Consider the following 16,107-nt stretch of genomic DNA (forward strand, 5'->3'; position numbering starts at 1 on the left):
CATTAGAATCAGAAATACTCAGATTTGGTCTTACGTATTTCTAGTGAAATTGAAGTGGAGCATCTGATAATTTATCTCACATCTACCCAACCGACGTCCCGATGGCGTGGCGAGCGAATAATGCGAAGGCAGCGGGCGGACGTGGGGCACCCTCGTCGGTGCCGCGCGCCAAGCCGACTATGCAGGCCATTGCGGAGATCGAGAAGAACCGCGAGGATCGTCGTCGAGCCATGGCAGCGGCCAAGCGCGAGCGAGAGCGGGAGAGTCAGCTGAACGAGAAAATGGGTCACCCAGGCGACGTGGACTTCCAGCGCATGATCAAGGCCTTCCGGGAGCAGAACAAGGACAAGAGTCGGCCGCATGCCGAGGCTGGTGATACCAAGATCACCATCTGTGTTCGCAAGCGACCTGTAAACGCTAAAGAGGTCAAGAAACACGACTATGATGCTGTAACGTGCCTCAACCCCATGGCTATCGTACACGACTGCAAGCTGAAAGTGGATGGTATCACCAAGTACCTAGACAGTAATGCCTTCAACTTTGATCATGTACGGGATAGTGTTTGAAAGCTGCAAGTGAGGCAGCGCTGTAGAAACTTATACTTCTTTTGCTGTAGACTTTTGATGAGAACGCCACCAACGAGAGTGTGTACATGTACACTGCTCAGCCGCTAGTCAGGTTTATATTCCATGATGGAGGTCACGCTACTGTCTTTGCGTATGGACAGACAGGTAGTGGCAAGACACACACGATGCAAGGTATCCAGAGTCAGATTGCAGCCGATGTGTTCGCCCAGGTTGACGAGTTCGCGAGACGTGGCTATCCGTTGGATATCTGCGTGAGTTTCTTTGAGATCTACGGTGGACGTTGCCAGGACTTGCTACACCGACAGGTACTGACGATTCGGGAAGATGGCGCCGGAGAAGTGCAGATTGTTGATTTGCAGGAGGTAAAACCACAGAATACGGAGGAGCTACTACAAGTGATCAGCAAAGGAAACAGTCTTCGCACGACGCACGCTACAGAGGTGAACGATGTGTCGTCTCGCTCGCATTGCATTTGCCAAATTAATCTTCGTGAGAAAGGAACTGGAAAGATATATGGCAAGCTGTCTTTGATCGACCTTGCTGGTAGTGAACGTGGTGAAGACACGAAGAATCACAATCGACAGCGACGTATGGAATCCGCGGAAATCAACCGAAGTTTGTTGGCGCTGAAGGAGTGCTTCCGGTAGGACTGATGCAATGCAGTACAATTGAAATGATGGGTGTATCTAATAGAATGTCGTTCTCTTTCAGAGCACTGGACAGTGGCGGTCGAGGCACTCACATCCCGTTTCGAGCAAGCAAGCTCACCCAAGTGCTAAAAGATTCGTTTGTTAATGCTAAAGCGAGGTACGTGGCCGCTGTTATTGGTGCCATCGAGAGCTCATTTAACGATATGAGTGCTGGTGTTACCAAAAGAACCGTGATGATTGCAGCAGTCTCGCCATGTGCTTCGTCCTCGGACCACACGCTTAATACGCTTCGATATGCTGATCGGGTTAAGGAGAAGCACGTTTCGGCGGATGCCTTCGACGAGAGGAATGCCGACTCTGAACCGGTGGATGTCGATGATGTTCAATTTGAAGAAGGTGGGTCTGAAGATGTTGTAACGCTGAAAAGCGCTGATTTCGGTCTCACATCTACTACTGACATAGATTTTGACGGCGGTGAAGCACAGGATTCGGGTGACGATGCCGAAGAAGAAGAATATGACGATGAAGATGAGTATCCACATGGAGATGGATATGATGAGGATGACGATACGCATGAAGGCAATGGAGCTAAGTACAAGTGCGACGCCGGTAACAGAAACGATGTACAGACGGGTTCGTCGCACCATTCCCGCGGTGGTCCTGGTTTGAGCGAAGATTTGAGCATTCTCCGCATTAATCAACGACGTCATTCCAGTACGTTGATAACCAGAGATGGTAATGCTGAGTCTTACTGATGTGCTGTACTGCTGCTCAGATAAAAAGAATGGCGATCAGATTGAGGAAAACTTTCCAGAAGAAGCGTGGCAAGGAGTGGTGATGATCAGCTTAATGGCATCTTGATACGCCAAAGCAAACCTAATGATACTTTGTTTCGGTGACAGGTCCAAACACTGTACGAAGAGCAAGAGAGTTTGCTTAATACGCACATGGGCGCGATTCAGGTTTGTTAGTTGCTATATTTAAAAATTCGCGTTGCCTTTGTTAACTAGAATTTGGCTTTTGTTTGGCGATAGGAAAATGCAGAGCTGCTAACAGAGGAAGGCGCTATGCTAGCAGCGATTCAAAACGATGATTCGGCAAGCATTGAGCAGTATGTTTCGCGTCTGGAAGAGGTAGGTAACTTTGCAGGATCCGAATGCTATGTTCAAGTCTAAACAGTATTTGACTGCGACAGATTCTAGCCCAGAAAGCACAGACGATCAGCACTCTTCGACGGCAACTTGCTGCCTTCCGTCAGCACTGCGAAGGTGAAGAGGAGAAGGCAACCGAGTCGCCTCCGAAGAAAATTGTGCGTGGCGGTCACTAGGTGTATTCCAAAAACGCAAATTGCAAAATAGAGCTTTTGCACTTCAAATTGTTCATAAATTCGCTTAAGTTCGCTTTATCAAGTTGGACGTCATTCGAGAATTCCAAGTGATCAACGGAACTGTGAAGATGAGGCAACGCGGGCTGGCAACCAAACTCTTCTCACGTGTCGTAGCAGCCACCAAGGGACAGCCCGCGCACTACCAAGTGGCAGTAGAAGCCGCTCCATATCGGACCGCAGCGCAGACGCAGACCAGACAAGCTCTGCGGTCGTTGACGGTCGTTCCAGACTCCAGCAACTCTACGTCTCATAGATTCGCAGCTATTGTCGGGGTCACAGCACTTGCTGGAGCGACGGGGCTCACTGTGGACGCAGCGGAATCAGAGGCAATTCCGGACAAAAAGCAGGGAAAGGTTATGCGCTTTTGTCGAGAATTTGGTGCAGTGACACATTGCTGAATTGATCTTTTATGCTGTGTTTGCAGCGCTTTGAGTACGCTGAAGCGGTGGACACCATTCGCCAACAAGTGTCAGAATTCCGCACGACACTCAAGAGTTCCGAGACTCGTATTCCTAAGGCTTTCCCCATCAAGAAGATCGGGATTTCCAGAATCCACGCTCCCAATGGCGTGTCGACGATCCGGATTGAGTTTGCGTGCCCGACCTTCGTTGACCGTGAAGCGATCCTCGGTCGGTTCTTGCTACAGTTACAGAACGCATCAATACCGGGTTCTCGCCAGGCAGTCGAGGTGATGCCGGCCCCGGAAAGCTCAACGAAGAAGTCGGTTGTGGAATCTTATCACCAACCTGCTGTGACTTACTTGTACGGTAATGGCTCTGGATCGTTCCAGTTTTTGCGCGATACATCATCGTTGCAAGCGACTTCAAAGTTTGTTTTCTACAAGGATGAGTACCTCACGCAAGGCGAGATCGACGCCGTTGTCGGTGCCTACAAGGAGATTTATTCGTTTGCAAACGTGGAGGCGTTCTTCCGTCATGAAATGGAACAACGCCGTAGAAACGCACTTTTTGGACGCGGTAGAAACGCGACTGCTGCCACTGTCGCCCCACCTGATAGCAAGGTTAGTCATTGATGGACTGTTGTTGTGCTTGTACCGGTGCTGTTATCTCAATTCTACATAATGGTTGCAGGAAGAGGCGATCCAGCAGCTACAAGGTCTTGGAATTGATGTGTTTGAGCCAACGCAGAACGAAAACAGTTTAACTTGGGATAGCTTGGTACGTGGTAAATGTTGGCCGTCTAGAGAGGGAATATCGTGTTGTTACACCGCATTATGGTTGTGTTGGCTCTAATGTAGGCTGGGTACGAGAAAGTAAAGCTGGAAATTGAAGACACTGTAGTGCTAGCGCTTCAGAATCCAGAGCTGTACGAGCGTATTGCTCGTAAAACCCGATGCCGTTATGAGAGCAATCGTCCCCGTGCCGTGCTTTTCGAAGGTCCTCCAGGTACCGGCAAGACTCTAAGCGCACGAATCATTGCACAGCAAGCAGGAATCCCCATGATCCATATCCCTATCGAGAGCGTTGTATCCAAGTGGTATGGTGACAGTGAGAAGAAAATGTCGGCAATCTTTGATGCCTGTGAAAAGCTGGATGGCGCCATCATTTTCATCGACGAAGTATGTTACCGCAAATGCTTGGATGGTTATTTATTGGTTTCTGACGTTGCGTTTATGTCAGATTGATGCACTTGCTGGAGATCGTTCTGGCGGTACAATGCATGAAGCCTCGCGCCGTATTTTGTCCGTTCTTCTCCAAAAGGTGGAAGGCTTTGCATCTGCCAAGAAGACGACCGTCGTGTGCGCCACCAACCGGTACGTTATTTGCTTTCGCACACGATGTCACTGGGAAATTATTAATCTGTGGGAGTATTGATGATGTTACAGGAAACAAGACCTGGATGCTGCGCTGATCAGTCGTTTTGATCTTTCCATTCGCTACAACCTCCCTGATGAGAAGACTCGTCGTGCAGTGTTTGGCCGGTATGTCTTGCATTGTTCATTTTAGGTAAAAACTTGAGCACTGAAGCCGTGTTCTTTCTAGCTATGCTAGGCAGCTCTCAGAAGAAGAACTTTCGCAGTTGGCCGCTGTGTCATCTCAACTTTCGTGTCGAGATATTAAAGAGGTAGGCTAGGTTGATGATACTGTAACGTGCGTGGTCACTTATTTGCCGTTCTGGATGCTCGAATAGATTTGTGAATATGCAGAGCGCAAGTGGGCCTCGAAAGTCCTGAAGAAGGAAGAGACGACAGAATTGCCAACGCTGCAGACCTACATGGAAGCTGTGAAGATTCACATGGGTGGTATCTCCAGTCACGGTCATCGTCCAGACGTGTACGAAGCATAAATGATGTATATCATGCTGAACGTTGCTTGGCGCCGTGCTTAGCCACCGTCCAATCATTATTCGATTAAGGCCGACTTTGTGCTCTTCCTTAAAAGCTCCTGGTATTGCTGGTTGAGCTCATTGCCCAATCTTTCCACAAGTGGCTCACTGCGTTCTATTGAGCAATACGCATGGGTAAGTCGTCTTGAGTAAACGAGGAATCGTGAGTGCCACCTACGCAGTATCATTTGAGCAATTTTCATAAACTTGAGAGCTTCTTCATTGTCGTTCCCGCGGTGATAGAGCACGCCCTTAATGCACGCTGTTTAGCAAAACAATTGAAGCTACTACTAAAGTAATTTGTAGTACGTACGATGTTCCACGCTTTCGCGACAAACCACTCCATTTCGAGCTCAGGAAACGCTACGTCCAAATTATCGAGCAACTGAAGTACATGCTCGAACCACTCGTGTGCTTTTGTCTTCGATTCCGCCAGTGTAATAAGCCGTCGCAGCAAATAGCACAGCGTGTTTGAGTCGGGTGTCCTCGCTTGGATCAGCAGTTGAAGCCTGCAAATATTTGGATACACTTATTCTCATCATCACATCTACGAAACACACATACATGTAGGTCATACCCGTAGCTAAAAACTTGTCCTGCTAGGAACCGATAGCTGTCTAGAACCTGTCCAAGTAAAAGGTATGAGGGTGACGTTTGTCATGTTGACCTGAACAAGTTTTACTTACCTCTGACGCTTCATTGAACTTAGTCGCATACAGCACCAACTCTACTCGACAGCGCGAACTATGAGTGATATGAAAGAATGCAATACTTTACAACTCACGCACCTCCAATCTCCATGAGCTGAGGGACACTCTGTTGTGTGGTTTTGCAAAGTTCAAAAATCGCTTCGGTATTTGCGTTGAAAAGCCTCAATTTCACCGCAATGTCTGCCCTTGCCTAACAACAAAAAATCTGTCAAAAATTCTCGTTGTTGACACTATCAGGTGTATCGTACCAAATAGCACCCGACTTCAGATGTATCTCCGCTTTGAATGCACCCGATCCGGTTGATCACCTCGAGAAGTCCCAGTAATCGGCTCTTGTCCAATGTGTCGATTTTCTTCATATCAGAACTCACTGCAGCAAGCAAGCACTGCTGGCTTTGCTGCATGAGGGGCGACTTTAGCTCGAATAGCTCGTCGCTTCGCTCTGCGATGTTGGCGGCCACGATAAAGTACCTCGAGTCCTCAGTACTTTTGGCGATGTCAAAGCTGTTGACAAGTATTTATCAGACTCGACAAAAATAAGCGGAGCTGCTAGGATCTCTTACCTCATCCGAAAGAACCACTCGAAGATTGACGAAGGTTCAAAACTCTCCTTGCGATCGATTGTGTCGGATATTGATGACTTCAACAGTAGGGTGTTGGCGTATGTCAAGAATTTCTCGCTGTATGAGCCTTCTGCATTGTCATTCAACCCGTTTTGTTGCCGATGAGTGAATTTGGTGAATGCGAGTTGAGCTGCATTTTGAAGAACTACACCGACAGGTAGTTTTGCCGGGAAGCTGTCGGTTTCCATGAGTGTATGACACAGCTCATCTAGAATGAGCATCACAATCTCTTGCCGAGATGGGCCAAGATCACTTGCTAGTTTTCCCATGGCTAGCAAGTCATCAATCTCAAAGTCATCTCTGGCTTTTAGCTGGTCAATAGTGCGAGTTAGTTTTTCTTTCGATACTTCCGGGTTTGCTTCGATTGCCGCTTGAAGCACAGCAAGGAGGGATTGCTTGGAAGGCTCTGTGGCAAAAGCCTCTTCAGCCCATTCGAAAGCTTCAGAATCACGGCCCAATTGAATGCATGAGCGAGAGATAATCCTACAGATTTCGCTGAGATCAACAACGACTCATTGCTAAAGGCACGGTTAAATACACAAGTACCTCATGTACATCGCCTTATCTTGTGATGTTGAAACAGTAGCCAACGCTGCATCAGCCCATTTCAAGCAATCCTACAACACATATTAAACAACGAGTGAATATAGCCCTCTACACGATTTTAACATAGAAGACTACCACGTGCTGATTTGAATTCAATGCTTCCTGAAGAGCATCAAAAATGGTCTGTCGAACTTTTAGGATATGTTTCTTGTCGATTGCTTGGCCGTTCCTGTAACAAGTGCACTGTAGAATGAGAGTGCCGATAACCTTTGAAGAATCCATGAGTTTTGTACCGCTGTTCTTCCAGTAACGCACATCCAATACGTTTCAGCTCGTCGATGGCCTCATAGCGTTTCCCCTCGACAAAAGCAAGATTGCATGCGATATCCACGTTAATGGCGAAGTCGGCTTCCCCATAATTGCTGGCAAGCTCTCGATAAATATCCAAGCCTTTATCAGAGAAGGAGAATCCTCGAGCAAAGGTGCGAGCTCCTGCAAGGGAATCCTCAAAGCAATCCTGCTGAAACAACAGTTGAAGCAGTCGATGCGCTTTCTCGAACTGTTTGTTCTCTACGTAGAGCTTGTTCATCAGTAGCAACACCTTGCGGTCTCGGTTGTCTGGAATAAGCTGGTAGCACGCTTCTGCTCTTTCAATATCTCCAGATGCGCACAGTGACTGTAGCAAGTTCATCAGTAAGTGCTGCTTAAACGAGGTTATCAGCTCTGGAAAGTTTTCGTCTGCAGCATTTTCAAGAGATTCACCGATACGCAGCGCTTCTTCGGCAAATGGCACCTGCAGATCTTGGAGGGTTGCATGTTTGTAGTCATCGCTCACTCTCAACATAATATCAAGCAAGCTGCTTGCATACGATGTCTTGTACGGAGTCAGCATCTTTAACTCATGAAGTGACGACATAATATCTCGCGAATCTTCTGGTGAAGTGTCTGACCGTTGTGCAAGCAACTGGAGCACTCGCACGCGGTCCACGCAGAAATCCCATAAGTCATCCACAATGTCTTCTAGCTCCAATCCGTGCTTGAACTTGGTCAGATGAGAGAGCCCAACGCGAGACCAGAGCTGCATCGACGAAGAAAACGATTCTTTTGCCAATGACAGGTATTCCTCACACTTTGCGCAGTCGATTGATGCGCTTTCCAACATTAGCATCCCGACACGACCAAACGAGCGTAACACGCCGACGCACTCGTCCATGAATTGCATACTCTTCTTCCCACTTTTCTCCTGAGCTCCGTCGTCTTTAGAGCAAATCAGCGACAGTTCCATAACTTTCGCGGCCACAAACCGTGTGAGTGCCAGAGAGTACCTTGAGAAACTCGTCCGTTGCTCGTCAGTGTGGTTGTCCTCAATTTGAGCCAATACTCTCATAGCAGCTCGTGGTGCGTTGTATAGCTCCACTCCCACGTTCATCAGCTGCGTTCCAGACAGCTCCAGTACCCGTTGCTTGCCAAAACCTGCCACAATGCGTTGAAGTCCCTCTAGGACTCGGTTTAAACCCGCAATATCTTCCGCCGAAGCTTCAGTTGCACGAGCGAGAAGCTCCGTCGCGGCCTCCACGTACTTCGAAATTGTCGACGCATCTTCCTCCAGCATCTTGTTGGCCGATTGCTTTCCACTCGGCGAATTCCGCACTGAGCTCTGGGCGCTCTACGGCAGCTTGACCATCACTCTTACTTCAACTTTGAAATTCCTTTCATCTGGTATAAGATCTCGAGGTTGAGTCAATCCTAGAACAGTAATATAAATTATCGCAGAAAAACTTTGAGAATGCATTTATTGTAATTGTGCCACGCAAGCAGAGCAAGTATGCGGGGCAGGAGTGTGTTCGCTGGGGCAGTGGCCGCCTTGGCGCTGAGTACCGAGCTGTGTAATGCTGCACCCAAGGTTGACATCAAGATCATCGCTCGTCCACGGCCGGAAGAGGAGGCGCCTCCGGTACTGCTCCCGGTCCCGTCGCGCGATCCGTTCCCAGCATTCCAAGGCATGTCACGATAGCGCGAACGATTATTTAATGAGAAACATTCAATAGCGATTTCTAAGCTGCTGTTATTATGCGCTGCAGGGCCATTTGTTGACAACCTGGAGGCACTACCGTGCATTCATGAGGAGAGGGAGATGCAAAAGGGAAAAGCGTGAGTGTTCATCGCGCATTTCAACATCTTATCCTTCATTTGATTATGGCTAACCACCGCCATTGCAGCTATATTCTGGATCTATGTCTTCTTGCGAACGTGACAATTGAAGCCAAGATTGAGAAGAAGGTGGAAGTGGAGATAGAAGTGACGGACGGTGTGCCGGATGATTCACTGGTGACGGACGACAGGACGGAAGTTCCCAACACGGCTGAAGATGACGATGCTGCTACTGAAAAGTTGGTAGATCCGGTGTCCGAAGAGAAGGAGAAGCCGGAAATCCCCACTATTCTTGGGTAATAGGCGTGACTTGCTTTCTTGGTTTCCCTAGAAAGTGCTCACGTGTTTTGTGTGACGCTTTTGCCACTTGCAGCATTTTCCGCGGCTGGCAGATCGATCCTATCACACTGAACTACAAGTACATGGTCTACGACGACGGCGACGATTGTATGGATAATGATCATTACTCTATGGTTGTGGAGTTGATTCCTTCGAGTAACCCGGAGTCGGACACGAAACTGTACGGACTGAAGAAAACCGGTATGTGCACGTTCAAGGCATCACTACTTACCTATGTCCCAGAAGGAGACCGTCTTGCAGGACAAGGCATCCACACTCCCGGAGTGGTAGACATCAGCGACGCGGAGGCGTCTTTGCCAGTTATCTGCGGCAAAATGAAATGTCGTTACGGAGATATCTCAAAGCGAGTGCGGGATTTATCGGACCAGGTACGATAATCTTTGGTCGAACCCAAAATGCTGATACAATTCATGTCTCTAACTGTTCGTGTGTTTTCAGATCCGGGGTGTCCAGTCCAGTTTGGTAGAGGGAACCCGTGCAGCGAATACGCTTTTTACCAACATGACTCTGGAAACATCAAAGAACACGATAGAATCTGCAACGCAGATACTTGAGAAATCGCTTGAGCTCTTCAATGAGATTGAGAACCTTCAGCGATCTCTGACAAACGATTTTCTAGGACGAGAAGACGCAGCAAAGAAGGAAATTGCCGAACAGGAAGCAAAGGATAAAAAGAGGAAAGAGGAAAAAAAAGCTCGGAAAGCTGACCCCGCTGGTGTTAGTGCTGGCGATGACGAAGCTGCTTCAAATACTGAGGAAGAACAGGTTGTGACTGATCCTGCAGAAGAACAGGGCGAAGTGACTGCACAGAGCTGATCAGCAAGTACTTGCAGCGAGGAATACATGATTTTCCGTTTTGTGTTCTACATCTAGACAAGCCAAAAAAAGACTGTCAAATTTCCGATATCACGTGTGGGCATGCAGCAAACGGGGCCGTGGCGATGGAGTGATCAGTACTCTTTCTGTGAACTCAAAGAAGCGGAAGCACACCGTGCAGCACTTTCACTTCGTCAAGAGGCTCTGAAGAATGAGCTGTTGCGAATGCGCCAACAGCAGTTTGTTATGGCCAGTAGAGAGCGCCATAATGAATTGAGGTATCGACCAAGTTTGTATAAGTGTTCGGTACGGTATCGAAGGCACGAGTTTAATGTAGGTGTGTTGTGCAGATCTCAAGTACAGCGGCTAGAGCAGCAGATTCACCATTATGAGGTGCGATCAGAGTAAAAAAAAGTGTTGCTTTTATAAAACACCTCACATTTGCTTGAATGCAGCTCAAGACGTTTAATGCAGAGCGCGTTGGTAGGATCAACGATTGGACAGATTCTACTGCTAAGGATGCACCGTTGCCTTTCGCACAGTTAGATGAACGACTAGCTGGGTCAAGTGAAACTCTGATTGCAAAGTTAGCGCAGCAAAATGAGCAGATCATGGCGTTACTGATTCCCCGGCGGCAGTAGGTATTCTTTCATTTAACTAGCTCGATGTACTCTTCTGCCTATACAGTAGAAGCCTGGATTTGAGGGACTAACTTCTGTGTGTTGAAGGGATAAGGCACACGCTTCTGGCGTACCGAGCATTTCAACGTTATCTCCACCGCCACATCCTTCCAGCAAAACGGATTCTACAAGTAGACGAGATCCTGAACATGAGAAGACCATGCAACAGGAATCACAATCAGAAATACCGATTAAGAACCGTGCACCGACGTTCCAGACCCCATCAGTAGTGTCATGGCTTCCTGAGTTCGAGTGGACGGATGAAGATGAAATTGTACGTAGATTTACAGCTAAAGGACCTACGTCGTTTATAGCCTATAGTGTTTGTTTAGGCACTCGACAAACTTGAGAACGACGCAGATTTTCTTATCGACAATCCTGAAAGTGATGATGTGACCGGCGTTAACCATGACCATGAAATTGGCGCATCCGCGAACACCAAATCTACTTTACCAAAAGATCAGAAAGCACGCAATCGTCTTGAGAGCCACAAGAAGCTCGAGGCACTCCTTAGCGCCTCCCTGAAAAATGTAGGCGGAGGCGCGTTGAGAAAACCGCGGTGGCGGCTTGAAGCCGGCGATGTTATCTCTCCATTCGAGTCTGAAGCGGAGGCAATGAAACCTCTTCAGATCTTCCGCTCGGCTGTACTCGGTGTCTTGTTCGTGGTTTATCTCAAGGACATATTGATGACCAAGAAACTTGCAGAAAAGAAAAGCACGATGCTAGTACGTCGTTGTTGTACTTACTTTTCGACACATTTTTCAGCCAACTAACCACATTTGTATAGGGTTTTGAGTCCATGTTGCGGGTTTACTTTGATGCCACTCGTATGTGGTTAGGAAAGGTGGTGAGAACACCCTTACTGTCCCTACTTCAGGATGCAAGTTTAGACGTGGATATCAGTACGAGGGGTGGTCTTACTGGGTTTCGAGGCTTTGCTAGGAAGTTTGGTGATATCCTTTCTCGCCGCCCGCCCCCATCAGCACAATCACTTGCCAGCAATGGACAGTCAAGTAAAAATTCCGTGGATCCGGCAAAGCTGCTAAAGTTAAAAGTGCGAATGAGAGGGATTTTGCAAGCTCTAAGCAAGGCGATTGATAAGAGGGAGGTGCCCTCTGGCATCTTGGACTTCTGGAAAAGGATATCTAGCGATGGAGTTTATTTCCCACCCAGTGTACGTTGCACACCGACTGCTAATTTAATAATGACTATGTAGTTAACTGACCGCTTTTTCATTCAACAGTACCAACTCTTTAACGAGGAGCGAGAAAGTCTCGAGTTTGATGCTCTAGGTGCTACTGAGAGAATGGACTTTGCGGTATCTACTGTTGTCGACCAGAACGTTGATTTGGACTGGAGATGTGGCCACCAGTTTTCTCGATTCAACGTCGTGCTGGTCAATTTTCTCTTTATTCGGATTCTGATTCCACACGTCATCTTGCAACCGTGGAATGTTGGAATCGGATCCAAGATCATCGGGAAGCAGACAGCAGCAAATTTAGCCAGCTTGGCTACTCTGCTCTACTGTGTCTGCAAACAACTTTCACCGTTGCCACCACTGGTGCAGCATTCAGATACACCGGTTCTTGGAAGACGACGATCAAAAACAGTGACAATCTTACAATCAAGCACAAGTGATGAAAACGCTGTGCAAGGTGAAATCGATTCAGTGCTTACTGGAGAAGCGGGGCATAGTGTGGATACTGCATTTATGTCCATCGACGAAATTGGGCGTCGCCTTATATCCGAAAAAAGCTTCCCCAGTGAAGATCCTCAAGTCATCCAGGTCGTAGAGGAACACCACCTTATGCTGCAGGAAACACTGACACGGCTGCGTTCCCAGCTCCATGGCTCGCAGGAATAGCTAGAAGAACGTATTGTGCTTATTAAGCGAAATAACCCTCTGTTTAAGTTTAAACGGCAGCCATGCCTGCACCTACCCGTGCAAATAATCTTACACAATATGTGATTGCACACGTCAAGAGTCCAGAGAGGGACCCTTAATTATTGCGCAGCCAGTTTGTTAGAGCGTACTCCTGTCGGTCGTTGTTCGCAACGCGCTGCTGCTGACCCGAAGTTCTTGGTTGTGAGTTCAGCAGATTCTGCATGCTCGGAATTGGTTTCTTCCGAGATACAGACCGCGAGTCACTTTCCTTTGGGAGGAAAAAGTTGGTCAACTTACCAGTTTCATCGTAGCCACGGCGGCACACCTCCGCCTGGAATCCAGCCATCTCTACAGGAGGCTGACTTGACGGTGTCACATTGAACGCTCCGTACTGGTTCGGGTTAAAGTTGCTGCGTCCAAATCTTTGTCGTGAACTCGGTGTCGGACGGATTGATACGTCCGAGTAAGCGTTCGCGCGGAATCCCGCCGATTGTGACCGTTGCGTAAATCCTAGAGCATCGTCGTTTCCCTGATCAAAGAACGACATCGCATTTGATGTCACGGACGACGAGTCAATCTTAGGCTTCTTGTTTTCCACTGATGACTGAAGTCCCGTTCCAAAAGTCGGATACGCGCGTTTGCTCTCAAACGCCACTGAATCTGCACTGCGAGCCTTGTTCTTCACCACTCTAGCATTGCCAACTGCCTGTTGCTGTGCAAGTTGCGGCTGTGTATTCCTCAGCATCTCCTTAAGACGCATCTTTTCCTTCACCACCTTCTCGTATTGGTCATGGCGGAACTTGCATGCCTTTTTTAACGCCATAATGAGTTCTCGCGGGTTCTGGACCTCCTCCTCCAGTGCCGAAGCGTCGCATGTCTCTAAGTAATTGATAATACTTTGATTCACACTCGATCTGCGCGCAGCCTCAGTTTGACGCGAGAGTTCCATCTGGTACCTCGACACTTTGGTCAATAGTTCATTCTTCGTGTTTTCCAATGAACCGACCCGCTGAGCTAGCGAACGCTTGTCGGCTAGTAGTTGCTCACTCTGACTGCGCAGACGCCGCAGCTCATCCACGAGGCGCTCCTGCTGTTTATTTTGCCACTGGATGCGCTCCATGAGCGTATTGACGCGCGAACTGAGCGCCACGCTGTCTCCAGAGGCCTCGGCATGCTTGATCGGCTCTATATTTCCATCCTGGGCATCGCCAGTGCTCGGTACGTCGAAGTAGAGCGCGATGAGATCAGCGTCGTATGTGCTGCGGCGGCATATGGGACATTGCTTGTTGACCTGTAGCGCCTGAATGATGCAGGCGTGGTGGAAGACATGGCCGCACGGCGCAGCCACGAGGTCACTGCGTAGCTCTTCAAGGCAGATATGACATTCCTGGTTTGACGAGGTTGCCATCGCAGCGACTACGCCAAGCTTTCCTCTCGCGTATTTGCTGGAGATGGAGTCCGTTTCTGCAACTGGAACAATATACAGACGATTCCCTCGGCAGTCATAGGCAATGACTCATAGCGCATGGGGCCACAATTTATTCCTATCTAAGGGTATTTCAATCCATGAATGTACCACAAAAATGGATCCAAGTATTATCTTTAGTTTGGAACAGTGCACAAAATTTACTACTGGAGACTAATGCCGTGCGTTGCCCGGGAAGCTCTGGATATTTTTGCGTTAAAATAAAAAAAAATGATAAAAAAGCAACATTAAAAATGTGCTTTCTAAAAACTGTTTTTAAAAAGGTTTTTTTTTAAGTCTACTAGAGGAGTCTAGCTAGGTGCTTGTTGGCTATGCGAAAAAGTAATACATGAGATGAGGCAGAAGCTTATTTCCTTAATACCGGCGTCCGTTTAAAGCGAAATGCCCCCAACAAGCAGGAAAACTATAATATACTTATTATCTCCGCTCTATGCAGTGTTGGCAGTAAAAATATCGAAGGATTTTTATTCAAAAAAATAAAATAAAATAAAAATAAAGTACATTTTTATTTTTATTTTACTCAGAAAACCCAATAATTGAATATGAATTAGTGTAGTCTCTCCAGATGGATTACTATGGATGCTCGATTAGAAGCCTCTTTCCCAGGTGTGCTTCAGAACGCCGTATGCGCCTAACCGATGTCTCCGTCGATGTATCGAGCGGAGTTTCCGACGAAGTAGCGCGCACTGGAGGTGACGACCGGCTTGAGTCTGCAGTTATCAAGACGGTTAGGTTTTGCTAGGCGCAGCCACCGTGAGCGTGCTGTATCTGCTGCTGCACTCGGCCACGTTCCCGCGTCAAGCGCCGCATGGCCGACATGCGTCTGAGCGGCATCGCGCTCGCTGACTTGACTTGCTCGAGGCACTCAAGCAGCTCCGCCGCGCCTCGTACTTCACGCGCTACTGGCAGGAAGAGCAGGACGCCTCCGAGAGCCGCTACGACCCCGCGGGCCTGCTGCTGACGCTGCTCGCGCTCTTCTGCTTCTTCATGTCCGGGTACTGGATCGCCAACCTGTCGCTGCTCATGCGGCTGGGCAATCTGGAGACGCTGCATGTGCGGCGCAGTCTGCTGCTGTCGGGGTTAGCCTCGCTCGTCTACGGCTGCATGCACGCCGTGCTGCCCACACTGCGCGACGACGCGTCCGCGGCATACAAGGTCACGGCGGCGCTGGTGCTGGTGATGCAGGCCACGCCGCCGCTCATCATCCTCGTCAACTTGCGCGGCATTAAGCGTTCAATGCTCAACGCGTCCGTGCAGGGCCGCAACGTCATCCGCAGGTGCACGGGTTGCTACGTGTGCGCGGCAGTGTTCACGCTTCCCTTCACGCTCGTGTTCGTCCTCAGGACCGTGGGGGCCGTGGCGGAGACGACGAACTACCTGCTGCTCATTGCCAGCGCGCTGCTCTACGGCACGATTCTGAGCTGCAATTGCTACTGTACGACGACGGAGACGACGGTGCAGCCCCCGCAGGAGATCAATGTCGTCGACGACGACACCACGTCGTCATCTGTCGACGGATCGCCTGAAGTGCTGACAGATGGAGCCGCGATGCCCGGCAGCACGGCTTATATTGGCCTCGCTTCCGGCAGCGTGCTTGGGATCAGGGGCGGACTGCTGGCTGGAGATTTCATCGCCGGAATGGTAACACAGAGCCTCGCCGTGAAGATCGGAGAAGGCTCCAGTGCAATGGTGTAGAAGGTACAGTGGCTGGGGATCACTGTCGCGCTGAAGTGTCTACGCTTCCAAGCTGCATGGGGGGGGGGTCAAGCTCTACATGACGCTCTTGGTGGAGCGGCGGTGCTCGGTGCTCAGCTGCGGCACCCGAACATCACGTTGTTCTTTAAGATGGACACATACAAGGGCAGCTTGTGCCTCGTCAA

At 48.9% G+C, this 16,107-nt stretch overlaps 7 protein-coding genes across 40 annotated transcripts; 5 read left to right on the forward strand and 2 right to left on the reverse strand.

Annotated features, from left to right (window-relative positions):
• Window positions 1–31: 31 nt before the first annotated feature.
• On the forward strand, window positions 32–2,655 carry PPTG_13602 (hypothetical protein). Of its 25 annotated transcripts, none has more exons than XM_008909397.1 (9): window positions 32–548; window positions 617–1,230; window positions 1,299–1,394; window positions 1,464–1,633; window positions 1,700–1,951; window positions 2,013–2,071; window positions 2,140–2,199; window positions 2,272–2,370; window positions 2,433–2,655. In XM_008909397.1, exons 1-9 carry the CDS (start codon window positions 102–104, stop codon window positions 2,562–2,564), a joined length of 1,929 nt encoding a protein of 642 aa, XP_008907645.1. In that variant the 5' UTR covers window positions 32–101; the 3' UTR covers window positions 2,565–2,655. The 25 variants fall into 25 exon arrangements, with proteins under 25 accessions (XP_008907645.1, XP_008907646.1, XP_008907663.1 ...); XM_008909398.1 differs by having other exon boundaries at window positions 1,718–1,951; XM_008909415.1 differs by having other exon boundaries at window positions 32–1,230.
• On the forward strand, window positions 2,645–5,706 carry PPTG_13603 (hypothetical protein). 7 transcript variants are annotated; one of them, XM_008909419.1, is made up of 8 exons: window positions 2,645–2,977; window positions 3,049–3,645; window positions 3,716–3,802; window positions 3,883–4,203; window positions 4,265–4,398; window positions 4,471–4,566; window positions 4,628–4,709; window positions 4,776–5,706. In XM_008909419.1, exons 1-8 carry the CDS (start codon window positions 2,693–2,695, stop codon window positions 4,929–4,931), a joined length of 1,758 nt encoding a protein of 585 aa, XP_008907667.1. In that variant the 5' UTR covers window positions 2,645–2,692; the 3' UTR covers window positions 4,932–5,706. The 7 variants fall into 7 exon arrangements, with proteins under 7 accessions (XP_008907667.1, XP_008907670.1, XP_008907671.1 ...); XM_008909422.1 differs by having other exon boundaries at window positions 2,645–3,645; XM_008909423.1 differs by having other exon boundaries at window positions 4,265–4,566.
• Window positions 4,857–8,865, reverse strand: PPTG_13604 (hypothetical protein). 4 transcript variants are annotated; one of them, XM_008909429.1, is made up of 11 exons: window positions 7,143–8,865; window positions 6,988–7,078; window positions 6,850–6,920; window positions 6,244–6,786; window positions 5,929–6,184; window positions 5,759–5,870; window positions 5,657–5,697; window positions 5,548–5,594; window positions 5,284–5,479; window positions 5,149–5,221; window positions 4,857–5,085 (listed from the first exon to the last, which is right to left on the reverse strand). In XM_008909429.1, exons 1-11 carry the CDS (start codon window positions 8,459–8,461, stop codon window positions 4,988–4,990), a joined length of 2,847 nt encoding a protein of 948 aa, XP_008907677.1. In that variant the 5' UTR covers window positions 8,462–8,865; the 3' UTR covers window positions 4,857–4,987. The 4 variants fall into 4 exon arrangements, with proteins under 4 accessions (XP_008907677.1, XP_008907676.1, XP_008907675.1 ...); XM_008909428.1 differs by having other exon boundaries at window positions 6,985–7,078; XM_008909427.1 differs by having other exon boundaries at window positions 4,857–5,221.
• PPTG_13605 (hypothetical protein) lies at window positions 8,675–10,176 on the forward strand (the record flags this gene model as incomplete). Its single annotated transcript, XM_008909430.1, has 5 exons — window positions 8,675–8,849; window positions 8,931–9,000; window positions 9,069–9,296; window positions 9,374–9,728; window positions 9,799–10,176. The coding sequence occupies 5 exons, from the start codon at window positions 8,675–8,677 to the stop codon at window positions 10,174–10,176; spliced, it is 1,206 nt and encodes a 401-aa protein (XP_008907678.1).
• A 102-nt stretch (window positions 10,177–10,278) lies between these two features.
• Window positions 10,279–12,720, forward strand: PPTG_13606 (hypothetical protein; the record flags this gene model as incomplete). Its single annotated transcript, XM_008909431.1, has 7 exons — window positions 10,279–10,454; window positions 10,527–10,569; window positions 10,632–10,813; window positions 10,905–11,130; window positions 11,189–11,581; window positions 11,644–12,030; window positions 12,100–12,720. The coding sequence occupies 7 exons, from the start codon at window positions 10,279–10,281 to the stop codon at window positions 12,718–12,720; spliced, it is 2,028 nt and encodes a 675-aa protein (XP_008907679.1).
• Window positions 12,627–14,206, reverse strand: PPTG_13607 (hypothetical protein). Its single transcript, XM_008909432.1, has one exon. The coding sequence runs from the start codon at window positions 14,147–14,149 to the stop codon at window positions 12,857–12,859; it is 1,293 nt and encodes a 430-aa protein (XP_008907680.1). The 5' UTR covers window positions 14,150–14,206; the 3' UTR covers window positions 12,627–12,856.
• A 646-nt stretch (window positions 14,207–14,852) lies between these two features.
• On the forward strand, window positions 14,853–15,922 carry PPTG_13608 (hypothetical protein; the record flags this gene model as incomplete). Its single annotated transcript, XM_008909433.1, has 2 exons — window positions 14,853–14,954; window positions 15,089–15,922. The coding sequence occupies 2 exons, from the start codon at window positions 14,853–14,855 to the stop codon at window positions 15,920–15,922; spliced, it is 936 nt and encodes a 311-aa protein (XP_008907681.1).
• Window positions 15,923–16,107: the final 185 nt, after the last annotated feature.

The sequence above is a fragment of the Phytophthora parasitica genome, assembly GCF_000247585.1.
Source record: "Phytophthora parasitica INRA-310 unplaced genomic scaffold supercont2.33, whole genome shotgun sequence".
Classification (NCBI taxonomy): domain Eukaryota; phylum Oomycota; class Peronosporomycetes; order Peronosporales; family Peronosporaceae; genus Phytophthora; species Phytophthora nicotianae.

Bases quoted from the DNA above. Each gene is read 5' to 3' on its own strand.
- PPTG_13602 (XM_008909394.1), top strand. From the start codon at position 102: ATGGCGTGGCGAGCGAATAATGCGAAGGCAGCGGGCGGACGTGGGGCA. The intron at 1,231-1,298 runs GTAGGACTGATG...GTTCTCTTTCAG, and splicing joins GCGCTGAAGGAGTGCTTCCG to AGCACTGGACAGTGGCGGTC. The intron at 2,200-2,271 runs GTTTGTTAGTTG...GTTTGGCGATAG, and splicing joins CGCACATGGGCGCGATTCAG to GAAAATGCAGAGCTGCTAAC.
- PPTG_13603 (XM_008909419.1), top strand. From the start codon at position 2,693: ATGAGGCAACGCGGGCTGGCAACCAAACTCTTCTCACGTGTCGTAGCA. The intron at 2,978-3,048 runs GTTATGCGCTTT...CTGTGTTTGCAG, and splicing joins CGGACAAAAAGCAGGGAAAG to CGCTTTGAGTACGCTGAAGC. The intron at 4,399-4,470 runs GTACGTTATTTG...ATGATGTTACAG, and splicing joins GTCGTGTGCGCCACCAACCG to GAAACAAGACCTGGATGCTG.
- PPTG_13604 (XM_008909426.1), bottom strand. From the start codon at position 8,461: ATGCTGGAGGAAGATGCGTCGACAATTTCGAAGTACGTGGAGGCCGCG. The intron at 6,787-6,849 runs GTACTTGTGTAT...CGAAATCTGTAG, and splicing joins GATAAGGCGATGTACATGAG to GATTATCTCTCGCTCATGCA. The intron at 5,222-5,283 runs GTACGTACTACA...GCGTGCATTAAG, and splicing joins TCGCGAAAGCGTGGAACATC to GGCGTGCTCTATCACCGCGG.
- PPTG_13607 (XM_008909432.1), bottom strand. From the start codon at position 14,149: ATGGCAACCTCGTCAAACCAGGAATGTCATATCTGCCTTGAAGAGCTA.